Consider the following 19,342-nt stretch of genomic DNA (forward strand, 5'->3'; position numbering starts at 1 on the left):
CTACAGCCACACTGATCTTTATGCCATCAATGGGGTAAGGATAATCTGGTCATCGTCAATGCCACCAAAACATTGCCAGACAGGATCAAGGATTTCTTCATTTACATATTTACTTCTAACCTTTCTTGATGCAACACATAACATCAACAGCTTCCTCAGCCTCTAAAAAAGTTGGTGTCCTTTCTTGACTAAGAAGCTATTTATCATGTATTCAGCTAACTCTGTCTAAATTCCAAATCAGTTCAATCTCAGAATACTGTTTTCGTGTTTTGGGTGTGTATCACACACACACACATCTCTAAACAATTCTTTTAGGGAATTCTTTTTAAAAATTCTATCCAAAAGAAAGTAATTTGGCTAATCAAATGATCCCTCTCTCACTTCAAATACTAACTTAGAGAGTCTGTTTGTGCTATATGCCTTTTCCTGTATATAGGTACTTCTATGATCAGTTTCAAATGGTGATCTATCATTCCTCCATTTTCCATTAAGACTGTTAAAACATATCCTGCATGTTTTCACAATCCAAATATATACCTGCCTAATCGGCTTGTCTCCATTCTCTCAAAAAGCCAACCTTACGAAGTATTCCCAACAACAGCCTACAGGCTTTTCAAAAAAAAAATATCAAAAGGTCTTTCTCCTCTAACCCACATGTGCAGCACTGATGTGCTACAGGTTCTATAACTTCTTGCACAGATTTATATATCAGGTAATGCCTGTTATTCCCTTATAGAGAGTAGGCAAGGCCATTTAGTCCTATCCAACTGTTGGAGACTGAGTGGGTAGTTCAATATATATTTTAAAAAAAAATGTCTGTTTATTACAGTTTTTATTGCATTCAGTAGGTATGCTATGTACACCTACTCAATATGATAAAAAAGTTATCCTATATCAATCCTGGTCATTGTTCATCAAGAATACAAAGAACTATGCATGCATGCACACGCACACACAGAGAGAGAGATATTGGATATAGTGCATACTGTGTTTTTAAATGTTATAATTCTGCTAGTACATGTGCCATCAGACATCCATTGTTGTTAAACCAGTTTTTTTTTTCAATCACTGATTCCATTCTAGCTTTGATACAGTAAAAGTCCTTGTTGTTTAGCTGATATCTAAGAAACTCTCCTGAAACAATGCATAAAAATCTAGTATAAGTGTTAAATTAATAAAGTTTCATCTTAGAATTATGTAGCCTTTATACCCACTCAAAAGAGTGTGATATTTCCCAAGTTTTGAACATATTTAGCTTCCATGCTAATTATCCTGGTCCATGATTCATATGTTGCATCAGCCAATCCTGAAAGGATTCAATAATTTTGTATACTATAAAATTATAATTATAAAGAATAAGTATTTTTGTAAAAGGAAACTTCTAGTTAACATAGAAACAGAAGCAAGAAGTTGTTCTTGTTAGGCTCTGCATAGGTCACAGTCATTTTACACTCTCTTGTTTATTCAGGATTGGTGAACCAAATATCTGTGAACAATGCAACACACATCTCACCATTTATCATGTTCTGGTGGAGTGGCACTTCACTTCAAGAATGGAATGAGTTTGTTTTATTTTTTACGATGCTGGCTGTGCCATATATATACTCAAACAGATCTTAACAGTCTGAAACAACTTGCATGAAGTTAACTTTGTTTTAAAAAGAATTAATTTGTAAAACACATTTGATTATGAAGTCTGTTTATATGTAAACACTGCTTTGCTTAACTTAATTTGTTTAATGATGAAAAAATCTCTAAATCCAGAGTAATTTATTAAAAAAGGGTGGCACACCATTTGGCAACTCCTATAGGTAGAGATGACCTGCTAATGCTTCTGCTTGGGCCTGGCTCCCACTGAAGAGACCTCAATAAAGGTTGAAACTAGTCTCGGTTGTGGCCCTTCCCTTAATGCATAACATTAGACATATCCACAAGGAGATGTGTTTTGCATTATGGGAGATACTGAGATAGGAGTGTTGGTAGCTTGCTCCACCTTTGCAAGGATTGCCCTGGTGTTGTACCACCTTAGCCCAGTCCTGAAGATACTTTCAGGCACAAACTTTGTTTGCTCACACTTGGATAAAGGATTAAACTAAATTTATTAATTTGTTTAAAATTTTCTTTTTGTATGTAACGTTATTTACAAATTTATCTCTTTATTCATCATCATCACAAACCATGGGCTCACTGCCCGTTGGTGTCTGATTTCTTCACTATCTTCCTCCACCTTTCTTTGTCCAGTGCACTGTGTCGCAGTTTCTGTACACCCATTCCACACCAGTTCTTTATATTGTCTATCCATTCTCTGTATGGTCTACCTCTTCTGTTTAAACCATCAAAAATACCAACCATAAATTTCTTTATCTTCCGATCCTCACTCATTCTACAGATGTGTCCAAATAATTGCAGCTTCCGTTTTATAATCTTCTGCATTAGATTCTGTTTTGGTTGTATCTTCCAATAGAGCTCTTGATTTGTGATTTTCTGTACCCATCCTATTCTTAGAATCTTCCTGTAACAAGTTCTTTCAAATGCCAAAATTCTTTTTCTTGATTCCTTATTTATTACCCATGTTTCAGATCCATACAGTGCACCGCAAAAGATGCATGTTTCCAGTACTTTTAGTTTTGTTTGCAGGCTGATCACTTTACTTTTCCAGATGTTATCTGGAAAAGTAAAGTGATCTTTACTTTTCTTTATTTCTTTTTTACAGAATCTTTATTTCTTTTTTACAGTCCAAATCATATGTCATTTTACTTCCCAAATATGTGAATTGTTCTACATTTTCTATATCAGTTCCATCCACTTGCATCTTTTGTTTCATGTTCTTCTCACCAAATACCATTGTCTTTGTTTTTTCCAAGTTCATAACAAGTCCAAATCTCTCCCCTTCCTCATTTAACAGTTTCAGTATTTTTTGTAGTTCTGTTTCGTCTTCTTCAATAATAACAATGTCATCTGCAAATCTCAGATTGTTAATTCTCATTCTGTGTACAGGTATTCCTTTGGCATCTTCCTTCAGTTTGTCCATTGCTCTTTCTAAATGTGCAATGAAAATGCTTGGTGATATTGGGTCTCCCTGTCTAGTACCTCTGCTTGTTTTAAACCATTTCCCCAAATCATCACCTATTCTAACTGCTGCAACTGCATTCTAATAAACATCTTTTAATATGGCTATTAGTTTTTTATCAATTCCATAGGATTCCAGAACTGCTAATGTCACTTTCTGGTCAATACTGTCAAATGCTTTCTGAAAATCAACAAAGCAAGTATATATGTTTTTGTTTTTTCTCAAAGCTTTCTCTGCTATTAACCTCATTGTCAAAATCTGTTGAATTGTAGTTCTATCCTTCCTAAATCCTGCTTGCTTGTCTGCAAGGCATGCTTCCAGTTGTGTTCTCAATCTTTCTGCCAATATCATCATCACTTTACCAAGGTGACTTGTCAAGGCAATTGTTTTATAATTTTTACATTCTAGCTTTTTTCCTTTCTTGTATAATGTCACTAATATTGATTTCACCTACTCCTCTGGCATTTTCCCTTCTTTCCATGTCATATTACATAGTTGGTGCATTTCTGTAACCATACTTTAACTTTACAATTAAATAAGCTGTTTCCTATCAAGTTATTCATTTCACAAAATGCTGCCAATAAATTTCCATTCTCATTTCTTTTACCACATTTCATTACCTATTGCTTTCTCATCTTTATTTCTTTTGCCAACTTTGGTATTCATATAACCCATAAGAATAATCATTCATATTTCAGTATTTGTCCTGTACTCGTGAACATGTAATGGAAAAAAAAGCACCAGAAATGAATTAATCAATAGTTTAATGCTTCAATATTTTGTCTGTCAGAGACATCTTCAGGGGGTTCAATATAAACTTTAACACACATACAGATTAGCATCACAGAGTAAAGTGAAACTTAATTGACTGGAGTCTTAGCTAGGAAGGATGCTTATGGGGAATAGTGGAAAGCTCAGGCTTAAGAATTACTATTTCATATATTTTGGAATGTTCAACACATCCATACTTATTTAACTTAGGTTGCTGTTAAGTACATCTGCATATTCTAAAAAAAAGCCTTTCACATCATTTGAACGTGCTGCAAATGAAACATATTTTTTTTTTTTTTCTATTTGATTATGTGTAGTGTCTAGCTACTAGACCTGATTCTCTGTAGTCATGATTCTACTTGTTTTTCAAAGCAGATATTGGCTGATCTTCCAATCTGCCCATAGCCAACATGCAGAACAAGAAGCCCTATACATATCAAGCACTGTGAGAGGATGGAATTTATCCTCAGGATAACAAATAGGGACATCCAGTTCTGAGTATTGCTTTTGAAGGCAGTGCATAGATTGTATTTTTTCAAAATTCTGACTATTTTGTTCTGACGTATCCTGAACATAGGGAATAGTGATTGAATTTCTATAGTCTGTATGTCCTTCTTTCTTAGGTGAAGAATTTATGGAGACACACAACACACGTGTTAGAATAATTACTTTACTTAACATTAGGAAAGTAACATTCAACATTTCAACCTCTGTATTGAGGTCATCATCAGGAAAAATACTTATGTATAAGATACAAGCTACATCACACTGCACTAGACAAAAGTAAGATGAATCTAAATGCTTGTTAATCATTTAACCTAGCCTGACCTCTTTTGGGAAAAAAAAAAAATGAAATATAAATAAATAAAATAAAATATATTTTTTTTAAAATAAAAATGAAATATCAATGGAACTACATTAAACATTTCTAAAGTCCTCTCATATTAAGATTTTCTTCTATTTCGGCTTGTTCTTATTGCTGTACAGATTGCAGATGGATCCTCCACATTCATGGAATGATTAATCCATCATTTTGGTTGAGTTTGGATAATGTTTCAGCATTTCACAAGCTTCTTTGAATTTTCTTTCAAACCAGGTTTTGGTGTGGTGTAGGGACTTGGTGCCTTTCCAGTCAATTCTGTGGCATGTTTGGAGTGCGTGGTCTGATAGGCCTGTTTTACCATAGTGGAGGTATTTAATGTGTTGTTTGTGTTTATCTTTTCTGATTGGGATGGTGTGTCCTGTTTCCCCTTTATAAGGTAGGTTACAAGTACATTGAATTTTGTAAACTCCTGTGTGAGCTAGGTACGGAAGAGGATCTTTGGAAGAGCTAAGTAAATTTCTTAATTTTGTCGGGGGTTTGAAGGTAGTCATAATGTTGTATTTAAGTAGTGTTCTGTCCACACGGTTAGCCTATGTGCACTTCGCAACCATATGATTGGGGAAGGAGTGTCCCAGGTTCAATTCCCGTCGAAGACGTGAGGAATTTGAGGATCTTCCTCAGCCATAGCCAAGTTAGCTGGTCTTGGGCACGGGCAGTAGGGTTTTTCCCGCCAGTTTATTTAGCATTTTTCATCCCATAAGCAGGCAAACTGGCCCTGTGAACATACAGATCTACAGCCATAAATACCTTACCCCCCATAAAGGCGGCTCAACTCGCCCCAATAGGGATGTGGGAGAAAAAGGGAGGAAACTCCATATGAATAAAAATAATAAATGGTGTTCTATCTATTTTTTCTGAAATGCCCCTAATTTAGGGTATGGCTATGGCATTCTTGTAATCTCTTTTGTTTTTAGTGGCGTTTTTATGGAGGATCTTGTGAACCATTTTTTTTATTGTAGTCATTTTTTACAAATGTTAGGGCTCTGTGTTTGAGGGTGCTGATGACTCCTAGTTTTTGTGTTGGATGGTGGTATGAATTTTTATGTATGTATTGGCCTGTGTGTGTAGGTTTACAGTAGACTGAAGGAGAGGCAGTCTGAGGGAAGACATATGACTTGTGTCTAGAAAAGGAAGAGAGTTGTTATTTTTGATTTCAATAGTGAATTGGATATGTTTGTGTTGTTTGTTCAGGTGGCATAGAAATGTATTTAATGTTCACAGTCATGGGGCAAAATGGCAAAAATATTATCACCATATTAGAGCCAGACTTTGATCTTTAGGCTGGTCGAATCTAGAGCTTGTTGCTCATTCTTCCATGCAAAAGTTAGCTATTGGGGGAAAAGTGGTGAGTCCGTGGCCATACCTTCTTTTTGTGGGCAAAAATTATTTTACCACACAAAATACCCCGAGCGGAGTACGTGGACAAAGAGGGCCGTGATGTCAGGTGGAAATATGTTCTGTAAGAGAAGAATAGTAACATTGATCGGGACATTAGTGAAAAGGGCAATTATGTCAAAGCTGATGTTTCTAATTTTGTTTATGAACTGTTGTGTATTTTTTATGTAGGAGGGGGAGGAGTGACTTACCAACTCCTTGAGTGTGGCTGCTAATTTCTTGGCTAAGTGATAATTAGGGCTGTCGATTTCTTCAACTATCAGTTGTAGTGGTGTGTTTCTTTTGTGTATTTTTGGGAGGCCATAAATTCTGGGAGTGTGGGTATAATGTGGTATTAGCTTTTTTTTGGTTGTTTTTTCTGGCCATGTGATCACCAATTTCATTAATTCTGTTGTTTTCTTTTTGATGCAGGTTGTAGGGTTAAAAGAAAGAATAGTCTGTATGTAGAAAATGTCAAGGATTGGGGGGGGGGGATCAATTGTTTTGTTAATCCTATTGGAATTGGAATTAGATAAAGTATGGCACAGTGGTTAGAGAAAGTTTGTGAACATATCTGTCGTTGTTATTATGTTTTCTGTAAAATATACTATAAAAAAAGGCTACTATTTGAAATATGTGTTATTAAGATGTCTAGAAAGGCTAGACTATTATTAATCCCTTTTCGTGGTCAAGTGTATTCTTGGATGTTGGCTGTTGAGGTGAAGGAGGAATCTATCTAATGTTTCTAGGCCATGAGGCCAAATTAAGAACACAATCAGTATATCTTAGCCAGATAGAAGACTTAAATAGGATGTGTCAGGGACCTGCTTTTCAAAATTCAGTGTAAAAATTAGCAAAAGGAAGTTGAGACCCATTGTTGAACCCTTGTATGATTGTTGTACCTATATTTTGTTCTTCCAAGAGAAATAACCTGCATGGATGGCAAAAGAGTAGCAATCTGTGATGTCAGGGGAAAAAACATTTTTTAAAAGTTCTAAGGTGTCATTCAAGGGGGATACTGGTAGAGGGAGAGAGAAAGAGGTGATGTCAAAGCTAGCCATAATATCAGAAACATTTAAAGTTAAATTTTTAATAGAAACTTTAAAATTGGAGGAATATTTAATCATAAAAGGGAGGAATCAGTAGTATCTATTATTCATCAGAGAATTATTGGATTGTAAACATTCTGTATAATTGGGAGAGGAGGAGAAAAGTAAAGGCTTTTAGTTTTTTGGTCATTTCAGCAGGGCCATGAAGTTGCTTTTTTAGTCTTTTAATGTTTTAACCTGAGATTTTGTAGGATCATAATCTAAAGGAATATAAATAAACTGTCTCTGAGTATAACATCCATTTTTTGTTTATATTCAGTAATGTTGAAGACTGCAGTAACATTAATCTTGTCCCCTCTGGTGATGACTATTTTTTGTTTTTCTGTAGACTCCTGAGAGCACCCAGTTGGCTAGAAGAGAGAGAGAGAGAGAGAATACACAGTCACTGTTACCCAAAGCTTGTGTAACAGTAACTTTGTCACCCTTATTGTTCTTAGCAATATATGGAATCAAGTTGCAGACATCACATTCTACATCTGACATCAGGTCTAATGACCGAAGTACCATCTAATGAAGGTACTTGTGCTTCAGCAATGTTATAGCCAAAGCTAAGATGCTGATGGCTGCTTTCTTTAGTCATCAGTAGAGACAGAGACAAATATATTGGAAGCATTCAATTGTTTTAATTCATTCCTTGTGTTATTTCTTTCATTCCATCCAGAACTGTTCAAATATCAAGCCATAAAAAGTTTTACAATATATAGTCCACTGAATAATTGAAAAGGTGAAATTCAAGATGATTAGAGAGTCATATTCTGAGTGAAATTTTTTTTTAGCTATCTATAAAAAGTGAAAAAAAAAATAGATTTTTTTTGTGTGTGTGGGGGGGGGGATTACAGAAAAATTTCCTTAGTAAATATTTCAAGCAATGTTTATGCAAGCATATCCAAGAAGAGACTAATAATATTGTGAGATACTATAAAAATATTGTGAGAAACTTGAAGAAGAACAAGTAAGGTTCAGGCTAAATGGGAGTTTAGCCTGAACCAGATGTCTTATGGTAAACCAGATGTTTACCATAAGACATGCAGTTAAGAAATCTTGAGGACATATGAAGGATCTTTAAGTTTTATAGATCTGCTAAATGCATGTGATAAGGTACCAAGAGAGAAGCTGTTCAAAACTAACATTATAATATAAATAGACATTTTATAAAGGACATTATAAAGAACATTTCTATTTTTATTCTTCCTGCTGACTTTAACTATGCAATCGATTAGCTTTTGCTGTGACAGACTTACTCACCATAGTAAAACCCTGATCAAAACCCCATAAGTATACAATCCGGTGCTAAGAGAAGTTTGATGCAGCAAAACTGTTGATCATTTATGCTTGATCATAATGGAAAGTGGCATAAACCTAATATCAAAATTGGAGATATTAAACTCAGTTCTTTACTTTATGCTGATGATATGTACTCTTCATTAATCCATTACAAGTCTTCAGGGCTAAACTAGCAGTTTGGGATCTCAAAGTTGTATTAAAATAATAGAAATAAAACAATTGATTACTGAGAGACCACAGATTATGAATTCTGAACTAAAATTAGCGGCATGGAATACATGGCATCATTGGCAAAATCAAGTTAAAACAAAGATATTGAGAAGGAACCTGATGCCATTTGTGTTCATGATTATGTGAGTAGAGCCAATCTAAGGTGGTATATCTCACTTAAACAGTATGGAAGATAAATGATTAGCAAAATAGATGTTTGATCCCAGGATGGAAGCAAAAAAGAACAGTGGAAGATTAAAAAGGTCTAGGTGAATTGATGCACTTAGTAGAATACCAGAAAATTATAATTTAAAATATGGCAATATTGGAGACCCAACAAATAAGATTAATTTGGTAGGAAATGTTGAACGGAATCTAGTAATAACATAAACTGAGTTATGTAGTACTGTCATATTCTAGCAGGATTTGATAATGGTGATTATTGTTGGTGTTACTTTAATGGAAGCATGCATATTTTTGTGGATCTCAAAGTTAGAAAGCTGACCTTTGTTTTTCTTTAACATTCTATTATACCCAATTTTAATGGAATTTGTTATAATAAAGCTGAATTTGATACTGTGCATTAATAGATATATTAGTATACTATAAAATTCAGTTTTTCCAACCATCAGTAAAAAAAAAAATTTTTTTTTAAATAATAATTCATCACAAAAAAATCTGCAGAAATGATGATAAAAAGTAAATTTATCTACTACTGTTTGTTTTTGTGTATATGTGGATATACACAGTAATGCCTCACATAACGTGAATTTGAACAGCACTGGTTTCAATATAATGTGCTTTGTAATTAGTGTAAAATGCATTGCAGTACATTTTACAGTAATAGTTATTCATTGTGTTGGAGCAACAGTGTGTTACAAAATTAAGGTGCAATGCATTTTGAGTATTTCAAGAAAAGTTCTTGAATGTTCCTGTTCATGTTAGTATGGACATGGCTGTTGTACAAACCTTTTATGTGGAATTTATTTACCCTTTATACACACAATTGTGAGTGAGAAAAGGAAATGTTAAGGAGGTGAAGGACTAAGAAATGTAATTGGTTAACAATAGAACAAAAACTTAAAATTGTAAAGTGTCATGAAGATGGAACACATAACCTGAAATCCATTACATTAATGCTCTGCAGCTTCAGTTAGTACTTAATATTTTTGGTGCACATTAACAACTCTTTGATGCGTGAGCCAGATCTCATTGCACCTTACTGTGTATATTATGTCCTTCATCCTAGTTAGAAAATGTTTCGAAGTATTCTCTAACTGCTAGTTTTATGCTAAATTCTGCAAAATTTTGATTTTTTTCCCCCCACCCATATAGCAGAGTCAGTTAATTTTTGCATTATTGCATTCATATAGCAGCAAGTACAACAACGCCAAGTCCTGTCTCTCAAGCAGCTGCAGATGATCAAGCTTACCATGAAAAACTCAAACAACTTTCCAAGTATATTGAGCCACTTAAGAGGATGATCTCTCGGATAGATAAGGATGAAGGTAAGCATAAATTTGTACATTCCCATTGAAAAATTAACATTTATATCACTTTTAAAATAATTGATAGTTTTGCCAGCAGCAGTTTTGTGTGTGTGTAATTGATGCAAAAAAAAATATAACAGTTTGTTTTAGTGGAAGACTTGTTAGTGTGAATCTCTATGGGATTTTTGACCACAATCTTCTGGTGATTTGTTATAGCAAGTGAAAGCTGGGTGTATTTAAATATGAATTAAGAGAAACACTTAATGCAAGCAAGTAAAACTGATTTATCTTTGGAAAGGCGCAGAACTTATGTGAAAAATATGGGATATTAACATGTAAGAAGAAGATGTGAAAATTTAATTAACTTATGGAATAACTTACATAGGGATAAATTATAATTTATTAACATCAGAATTTTCTACCATGTTTCAGGAAAGAAAAGAGGTAGATAGAATAACAATTGAAAATTAGTGTGTTACAATGCATGATTCTAATTGCAGGAGGAGAACTCCATAAAAAACTATTAGGATTCATGGAAACAAAATAATAATTAACAAAAAATAATCACTTATCACAAAAGTTGAGGAGTGTTGTTAAGGATAACCTCTTTAAATTGGGATAGTCTTATAGTCATTTTTGTTAAGGTTTGGCCAGTAGTGTTATGTATAAGCTTCACAGCTTTCTTTAGAGTGTTTTTAGTAAGAAATAACTTTTGTGTAAGACTATTTTATTCCAGTGAATTCTGTGTCCAGTAGGTATAGCACGACTGACTAATCCTGACCTATCAGACTCATGTAGAAAAATATTTTTTTTTTTGATGAAAGTTTATTTTTCACTTGGTTAGACTATAATAAATTTAATTTAATCCTTTATCCAAGTGTGAGCAAACAGCGTTTGCGCCTGAAAGTATCTTCAGGAGTGGGGTAAGGTGGTACAACACCGAGCAACTCGTTGCACAGGTGGAGCAAGCTAACATCACTCCTATCTGAGTATCTCCCATAATGCAAAACACATTTCCTTGTGGATATGTATAATGTTATGCAACGAGTTGCCTGGTGTTGTACCACCCTACCCCAGTCCTGAAGATACGTTCAGGCGCAAACTTTGTTTGCTCACACTTGGATAAAGGATTAAACTAAATTTATTGTAGTCATATAAGTAAATTTATTATATGTAAATTTATTACACCGTTTGGCAACTCCTATAGGTAAAGATGACCTTGCTAATGCTTCTGCCTGGTATCTCCACTTGGGCCTGGTTCCCACTGAAGAGACTTCAGTAAAGGTCGAAACTAGTCTGGGTAGTGGCCCTTCCCTTAATGCATAACATTATACTTTGTTTGCTCACACTTGGATAAAGGATTAAACTAAATTTATTGTAGTCATATAAGTAAATTTATTATATGTAAATTTATTACACCGTTTGGCAACTCCTATAGGTAAAGATGACCTTGCTAATGCTTCTGCCTGGTATCTCCACTTGGGCCTGGTTCCCACTGAAGAGACTTCAGTAAAGGTCGAAACTAGTCTGGGTAGTGGCCCTTCCCTTAATGCATAACATTATACATATCCGCAAGGAGATGTGTTTTGCATTATGGGAGATACTGAGATAGGAGTGATGTTAGCTTGCTTCACCTTTGCAACAAGTTGCCTGGTGTTGTACCACCTTACCCCAGTCCTGAAGATACTTTCAGGTGCAAACTTTGTTTGCTCACACTTGGATAAAGGATTAAACTAAATTTATTGTAGAAAAATATAATATTGATGTTATTCTAAACAAATCTTACTAGGCCAACCAGTCTACCCATAATAAGAAAGGCAACATAGGCACAAAATAATATAACGTCCAGGATATGAAAGTTGGAGGGTATTTATCTTTCGGAGAGCCAGGAATGAAATTAGTCACTGAACTGGATGGAAAGAAACTTCAAGGTTAATCTGATGACGTATTCTTGCAAGTCTTCCTCACACACACACCCTTAACATATAGGATTGAAATTGAAATTTCAGGAGAATTTGGATGCAGCCATAATTATTAATCACTTTATTGTTGCAGCCATTGGAGATGAAGGTAGCTCTGATAAAGGACAGTTCATTCAAAATAGAATCAGTGTAACATAAAATGTGTGCATGTTGTATTAACACTTTAATAATACCTAACTTATGAGATGGATGAATCTCTCAGTTAACATCATGTATTGTAATGTGCACTTTAATTTTCAATTGTTATTCTAATTGCCGATCTCTCTTCCTGTGTGCATTAAAAATGGCCACAAAACCTGGCCATCCTTGGAAGCTGTATAAGGAGGGTGTGAGCCAGGGAGCCAAGGGGGAGTGGTGAGTGATTGCAGTGCATTGTCTGAGCTGTGGTGAGTGCAGGGACAGTGAATGCATTTAAGTCGAGGTACAGTGAACTGTGCATGTAAGAGCGGGACCATCCACGATGAGTCTCTTGACTCCATTAAGGTCTGTTGATAATAATAAACACAATTTGAAACAAAACTGTTGATACAAAAATGATTCATTTTTGAAATATGCTGGTTGTCATGGTATTCTGTGCTACCTGAAGAACATTTCAGAAAATGCTGCTGATATTTTTCATATCTAGCATTTTTATTTTTTAATTTTTTTATTATTAATCTTTTTTTTTTTTTTTTTAGAAAGAAAGAAAGAACTAAGCAGAATGAAGAATTTGCTTGATGTTTTAACTGGTCCAAAAAGGTATGCATCAGTAATAATCATACAAATATAAGTATTAAAGGTTACTATAGCATACTTTTCCTAAAGGTAATACTGGAAGACAGTTTATTCCTTTATATAATAAAATACATGCCAATGTTGTAAGCAGTGCAAAAAGTACCAATAATGCAGCATCTGAATGGATGGTGATTTGCTTTGTTGTCAGTAGAATGTGGACAGTATGAATACCTAAGAATGTCTTTAGGTGGTGAATTATGTTTATCACCATAATGGAGTCAACATTCCCTATGTTGAGATCCAGTTAATTTTTTTGTAAAAATTTTAATTTATTTTATTTACTTTCTGTGCTATGCCTAAAATTTTTATATATATCATTATTTTTGAATTCCATGATGCTACATATAATAATTAGTTTGTAAATAAAACAAAAAAAAAGACCAAAACAAAAAATTTGTGTTTTTTTTTAGATATTGCAGAACCACAGTATAAGAAATATCTGTAAGATAAGATAAAGTAAGGAACAGATCCTTAATGATAATTTAATCACAAAAACTGCATATTGTTCTGATAAACACCTAGAACACGGTTCTTCCTCAATTCCTTCATGGTGATTATCACAACTTTTCAGCATATCCTCATTTGTTTTTGTTTGATGTTTGATAAACAAACCAACTAGTAATGAAATTGAAATGATGATAAAAATCTGTCATTTTTGAATGGTATCCTGCATTTCCAGTTAAAATACTGAATTTATGAACTACAGACATTCCTTGACTTATGATTACTGTACCGTAATAATAAATACAGACATTCTTTGACTTATGATGGGGGTTCTGTTCTGACAACCCTGTTATAAGTAAAGTGGTCATAAGCTGGACTAAGAAAGCCATATAGTGTATAGTGATTTTTGTAGATAGTTTATGTTGTGATTTAGCATTCAGGAATGTTACCAATTAACATGCCTAAATGCTAAAATTAGTAGTTCCGCTTTGTTATATATTTCTTAACTAGTTTTTCTCTTTCTTTATAGAGAGATAACATAAAATTACTGTACCGTAATAATAAATTCAAACACAAGTGCACAGTACACACAAAATAAAAAGTTTATAAATGAAATCACTACAAGATGCTAGCCATGCATGTGGTTATAGACTGATACTTAAACAATAAAAAAAAAAAATGGCTGCTTCGTGGCAAACTGCTATTATTAAACAGTGGAGGGGGTGGTCATCTAGACTTTATGACCAAACATCAGTAGTTGAAAGTAATATAATAGGATTAATGGGATGGCCATTGCAAGTACAAACAGTTTTAAGCTGAGCATGGTGATACCATTATATGGGAGGAGGGTATTCAGAAAATGTCTTCAATCTGATACCTGCCTATCTAAAAACTGTATTGATGATGCTGAGTCAGGGATATATCCCATAAGTTGAATTTTCATTTCATCATTGTACTGATGGACTCAGCTCTCATCCACAGTCACAGTTTTATGAAGATAAACATTATCTTTCCTTTAGTAATACTAAAGCAGTCAGCAGCAAATTTTCAATCTCATCAAATTCATTTTGCTTTGTTGTCCTAAAAAAAAGATGGTCAATATGCATTCTCTAACAGAAAGGTTTCGAAACACACACTCAGTGCTGCAACACTGAGGCAACAAAGAAACATTTACTTCAACAGCTACTGAAGACATCAGATCTGAAGTTGTGGGGTATATCCCTGACTCAGCATCATCAATACTTCTAGTTATTTCATAAAATGAATAAAACATATCTCAAGGTATTTATTTGAACAGTTTTACTATAATGGCCTTGAAACATTTGTTACATGATGGGGAAAAAAAAATGAAAGGGAAAGAAATTATTGTGAGAAATAGTGTATGAAAGCAAAATAGACTTCAAACTATCTTTGTTTTTTATTTCACCAATATCTCTCTTTTAGATAGGTAGGTATCAGATTTAAGACATTTTCTGAATACCCTCCTCCCATATAATGGTATCACCATGCTCAGCTTAAAACTGTTTGTACTTGCACTGGCCATCCCATTAATCCTATAATATTACTTTCAACTACTGGTGTTTGGTCATAAAGTCTAGATGACTTCCCCCTCCACTGTTTAATAACAGCAGTTTGCCACGAGGTCCTAAAAAAAGTTGGTCAATATGCATTCTCCAACAGAAAGGTTTCGAAACACACACACACAGTGCTGCAGCACCGTGTGTGTGCATGCGCATGCACATTCCTGCTTCTGATATGTAATATATTATATAACAATTTGATTGACCTGTACTAATCTAGAATATTTATTTTCATGTCGGTGATCTCCGACTTGTTCACAGGTTTCTCTGATTTACTGCTCAACTTTCTGCACATTGAAATCACCAGTTATGGTTTTTGACTGTGCACTTTGTGATTGATCATAAATGTTAACTCTTCCTTTTGTGTTTCTGATCTTCATATCCAATGGCATATGGTACTCACATTCACAATTTGTTTCACCATAAAAAAAATTTGCAATTTGTAGTGAATTGCAATAGTACACATTTTTGTGCATGCTCTGTGCTGTTTTATATGCTTCAGCAAACATGTACAAGACTTTCATTTATGTACATGGTGATATGAAAAATACAACTTTAGTTGTACATCGTAGTTTACTAAATTTTAGTAGTGGAAACAAGAAAGAAACAAAACAAGGCTAGATGCATTTCAAGGCAACATATTCCCAATGTTGTGTGTCTGCAAGCATTATTTCAGAACAACTCTTGTACTTGTAATTATTTAATCATTATTTTTTACATTCTGTAAACTCTCATTTATTTGTAGGTGTTCTATGGATGTATTACTGAAATGTGAACTAGTCCTTGAAAAAATGGATCAGTTAAAATTAAAACCTGTAAGTGTTCAAATTTCTATATAATCTTGTGATATTTATTTCATTTTATTTGGAAATAGATTTTTCATTTAACAATGTCATTTTAGCTCCCAGTATTGGTCCACTGCATAAAAATAGTTTAATACTAGTAATCTTTTCTTATATTTCTTCTTGAAAAGATGAATAGGATTTTTTTTTTTTTATGTACTGTTATTTTCATTAGTTTGAAGAAAAAAAAGTATCAGGAAACAAGAAAATGCCAAGATAGCAAAATAAAAGTGAAGGAAAATTATCTACATAACACACTCAATATAATTTTCCTTACATATAATGAAATTGTCAATCATTGTCTCGGTTCAAAATTAAAAGATTATTATTATTACCATCTGACCTCCATGGAGTCATTCGTTGTTGTAGGCATACGCTATTGCACACAAAGCTCATCCAACCATGCCTTAAACTGATTCTGTGTGTGTACATTCACAACACGCTGAATTCCACTCATCAACCTCTCTGCATGTAAAGAACCATTCCTTGCTTCTCTGCTCACACCCTCCTTATACAGTTTCCAGGGATGACTTCTTGTTCTCCCCCCCCCCCCCCATCATTCTGTGAAAAATCTCTTCCATGTCAACCTGACAACAATCCCTGACTAGCTTATGTCTCAATCATCTCCACTCCAAAGCCCACTAACCATCTTTGTGAATCTTCTCTGGATCCTTTCTAACATATCCTTGTCACCATGAAAACCTGGTGACCAAATTTGTGCACAATAATCCATATAAGGACTGACCAAGGCCTTATACAGTGGCATCATAACCTCTCTATTTCTGCATGTCAATATCTTCCACATCATTGCCATTATCCAATGTGATGTCTTCACAACTTGTGCAATGTGGCTCCTGAATTTCAGGTCCTTGTCTGCTATCACTCCCAGATCTCTCATCTCCTCTACCTCCTTTAACCTTTCACAACCAAGTGTGTGCTTCGCATTCCATCATTGTTACTAAATTTCATAACCTTATAACTTTTCATAACCTTATACTGTGCGACATTGAACTGATAGTTCCACTTACCAGCCCATTCATGCAATTTATTCAAGTTTGCCTGTAAGGCCATAACCTCTGCTTGACTCTCCATTGCTCTCCCCTTTGCATCATCTGCAAACAGCTGCATATCACTAGTTTGTAATGATTAGCTCATGTTCTGAGCAGAAATCTGGTGGGTACTTAACATTATTAGCTTTGCTCCTTTTTTCCAAATTTTCCCAAACATTTGATGCAGCAGTCTCATTTGCAAGAAGACACAACTACCATTTTTGTACAAAAAAGAATTTATCTTTGGTGCTTTCAAAGCCAGATTTGGAATTTGTTGGTGGTTGTTATATGCTCACTATCAAACAAGAATGAGTCTGGAGTTTAAAACACACTGAAATCACCTAGGAAGATAACTTCATTGGCAGTTAAACTGTAGATAGCTGTGCTTCAGTGATATAATTATATAAAACTGAAGACAGAGCAATTTTCAGAATTTGCAGAGCAGTAAATACAGCAAATGAATGTAAACTATGGAATGGGATGTCAGATTATACAAAAGCACAAGTGCTTTCCTTGTGTTGGAAGAACCAAACAGAATGTAGTTTGGATAGTTGAGTTGTTGAGATTGATAAATATTTGAGCTTCAGATATAGAAGATTAGGTCTGTAAGCAGTCAAGGTGCATCATTCAAATGATGTATGTGACTGCTTAATTTTTTTTTTAATAAAATAATTTTTTATTTTTTAAAAATAATTTCTTTGGTGACTGAAAAAAGAGAGCCAAAAGGCTTCATGTCGGCAATGCACAATTATTCAAATTAAGTGGATATTGAATCCAACATTATTTCAAAGCCGAATAGAGACACTACAAGAGTTTCGTGCCGAATATATAGAAACTATAAAAGTTTCAGCGGATTCAAGCATAAGCAGACCTTTCATGGCAGGGGCAATTGGATATTGGATTCACTATCCACTTAATTTGAATAATTGTGCATTGCCGAAGTGAAGCCTTTTGGCTCTCTTTTTTTCAGTAATTCTTCGTGCCTTTTGTGATGTGACACCTTTTTTTGGTAACTCGTATGGTAAAGAATATAAGTTCTGCATCACTACAACCTGAGTATTTACATCTAGGTCTGGCTCCCACTGATGAGACCTCAAAAAAAGGGCACAACTGGTCTGGGTAGTTACCCCCGCCACCCATAATGTATAACATCATACGTGTCCACTAGGTACATTATGGGAAATACTAAGGATGGTGATCAGAGCTTGCTCCACCTTTACTACGAGTTGCCACTGTCATGAAAGGGCTGCTTATGCTTGGATCTGCCGAAACTTTTATAGTTTCTATATATTCGGCACGAAACTCTTGTAGTTTCTCTATTCAGCTTTGAAATAATGTTGGATTCAATATTCACTTAATTTGAATAATTTCTTTGGTTTTATTTTGGGGAGGTGGGAAATTTTTTTTTAATTGCAAATTACACCTGTGATTGTTTAGTTATTCTATTCATTATTCATTTGGGTGAATAATGTGAAATAAAGAAGGGATATGCAGAAAGAAGAAAGACTTCTTGGTCACATCTCATGCAAAGAATACCCAATCTCCTTGCCATATTGTGACCTTGGCATTGCATACAACTACTTGGGCTCTCCTCTGGCCAATCTGGCAAGCTGTGGCAGCAGTAAATGCATGCTGTTTGGGAAACTTTCCAAAGTATTATCTGGCAACTGGCTTACGAGCATAGTTTACTACTACTATACCGTCCAGTAGAGAAAGTTCTGGGGTCTCCACAGTATGTTTCGCATGCTCTTTCTCATTCACTACATGAGAAAGAGTGGGGACAGATATCATACCCCTCCTGCTCTCGAGACCAAAACATGGCATCAACCACATGAATTCTCCTAAAAGAAAAGTTTAATGGTGGTGTAATCTACCACTTTGAAGTTACAACAAAATTAAGGCTGTATACTGAATTTTGTAATCATAGTTGTGTTTATATAGATAAAAATCTTGCAGATTTATCTAAACAAAAACATTATAAAAATTAAAAGAATTCAAGAAAAAGTGAAAATAGCATAAAAGCGAAGACAAATTTATGTTTATTGTTAATAATTGCAGTACAAAATAATTAAAAATACTATAATATGAGAGCTAAAAAAGTCAAAGCACTCTGTAAAAGCAAGTTTATTTCCTAAAGACAGATTTAAATACTATGCTAATACTCATTTGCTGTTAGAGAAGAGGGAGGGTAAAGAATTCTGTAACTGGTACAGTAATAAAATTATAAAATCTTCAGGTTTTAGCTCTGTGGGTTAAATCATAAGTTATGAAAAATCTCTATGAATAAATTTATGAATTTATACATATTTTATGTTGAGACATGCTGAGGATACTTACATTATTATTAACTCCACTTTTCTCCAGATTTTCCCAAAACAATTTGTGTGTGTACTGGGATTTATTTCTTGCTTTCCTTGTTGAGTCTTAATGAAGACCCAGATTTTCCTTTTTTCTTTGTGCCAACTCACCTCTTTAACATG

At 34.3% G+C, this 19,342-nt stretch overlaps 1 protein-coding gene across 3 annotated transcripts in view; it reads left to right on the forward strand.

Annotated features, from left to right (window-relative positions):
- The window catches only part of MED15 (mediator complex subunit 15), a 246,494-nt gene that overhangs the window by 198,666 nt on the left and 28,486 nt on the right, over nt 1–19,342 (forward strand). For all 3 annotated transcript variants that reach the window (XM_090409717.1, XM_090409718.1, XM_090409719.1), the window contains 3 exons: nt 10,075–10,209; nt 12,851–12,911; nt 15,717–15,786. In XM_090409717.1, the coding sequence (XP_090265843.1) occupies nt 10,075–10,209; nt 12,851–12,911; nt 15,717–15,786 (266 nt within the window). The remainder of the gene's footprint in view (nt 1–10,074; nt 10,210–12,850; nt 12,912–15,716; nt 15,787–19,342) is intronic.

Source organism: Typopeltis vanoorti, chromosome 20 (genome assembly GCF_054136105.1).
Source record: "Typopeltis vanoorti isolate ZY-2024b chromosome 20, IOZ_Tvanoo_1.0, whole genome shotgun sequence".
In the NCBI taxonomy this organism is placed as follows: domain Eukaryota; kingdom Metazoa; phylum Arthropoda; class Arachnida; order Uropygi; family Thelyphonidae; genus Typopeltis; species Typopeltis vanoorti.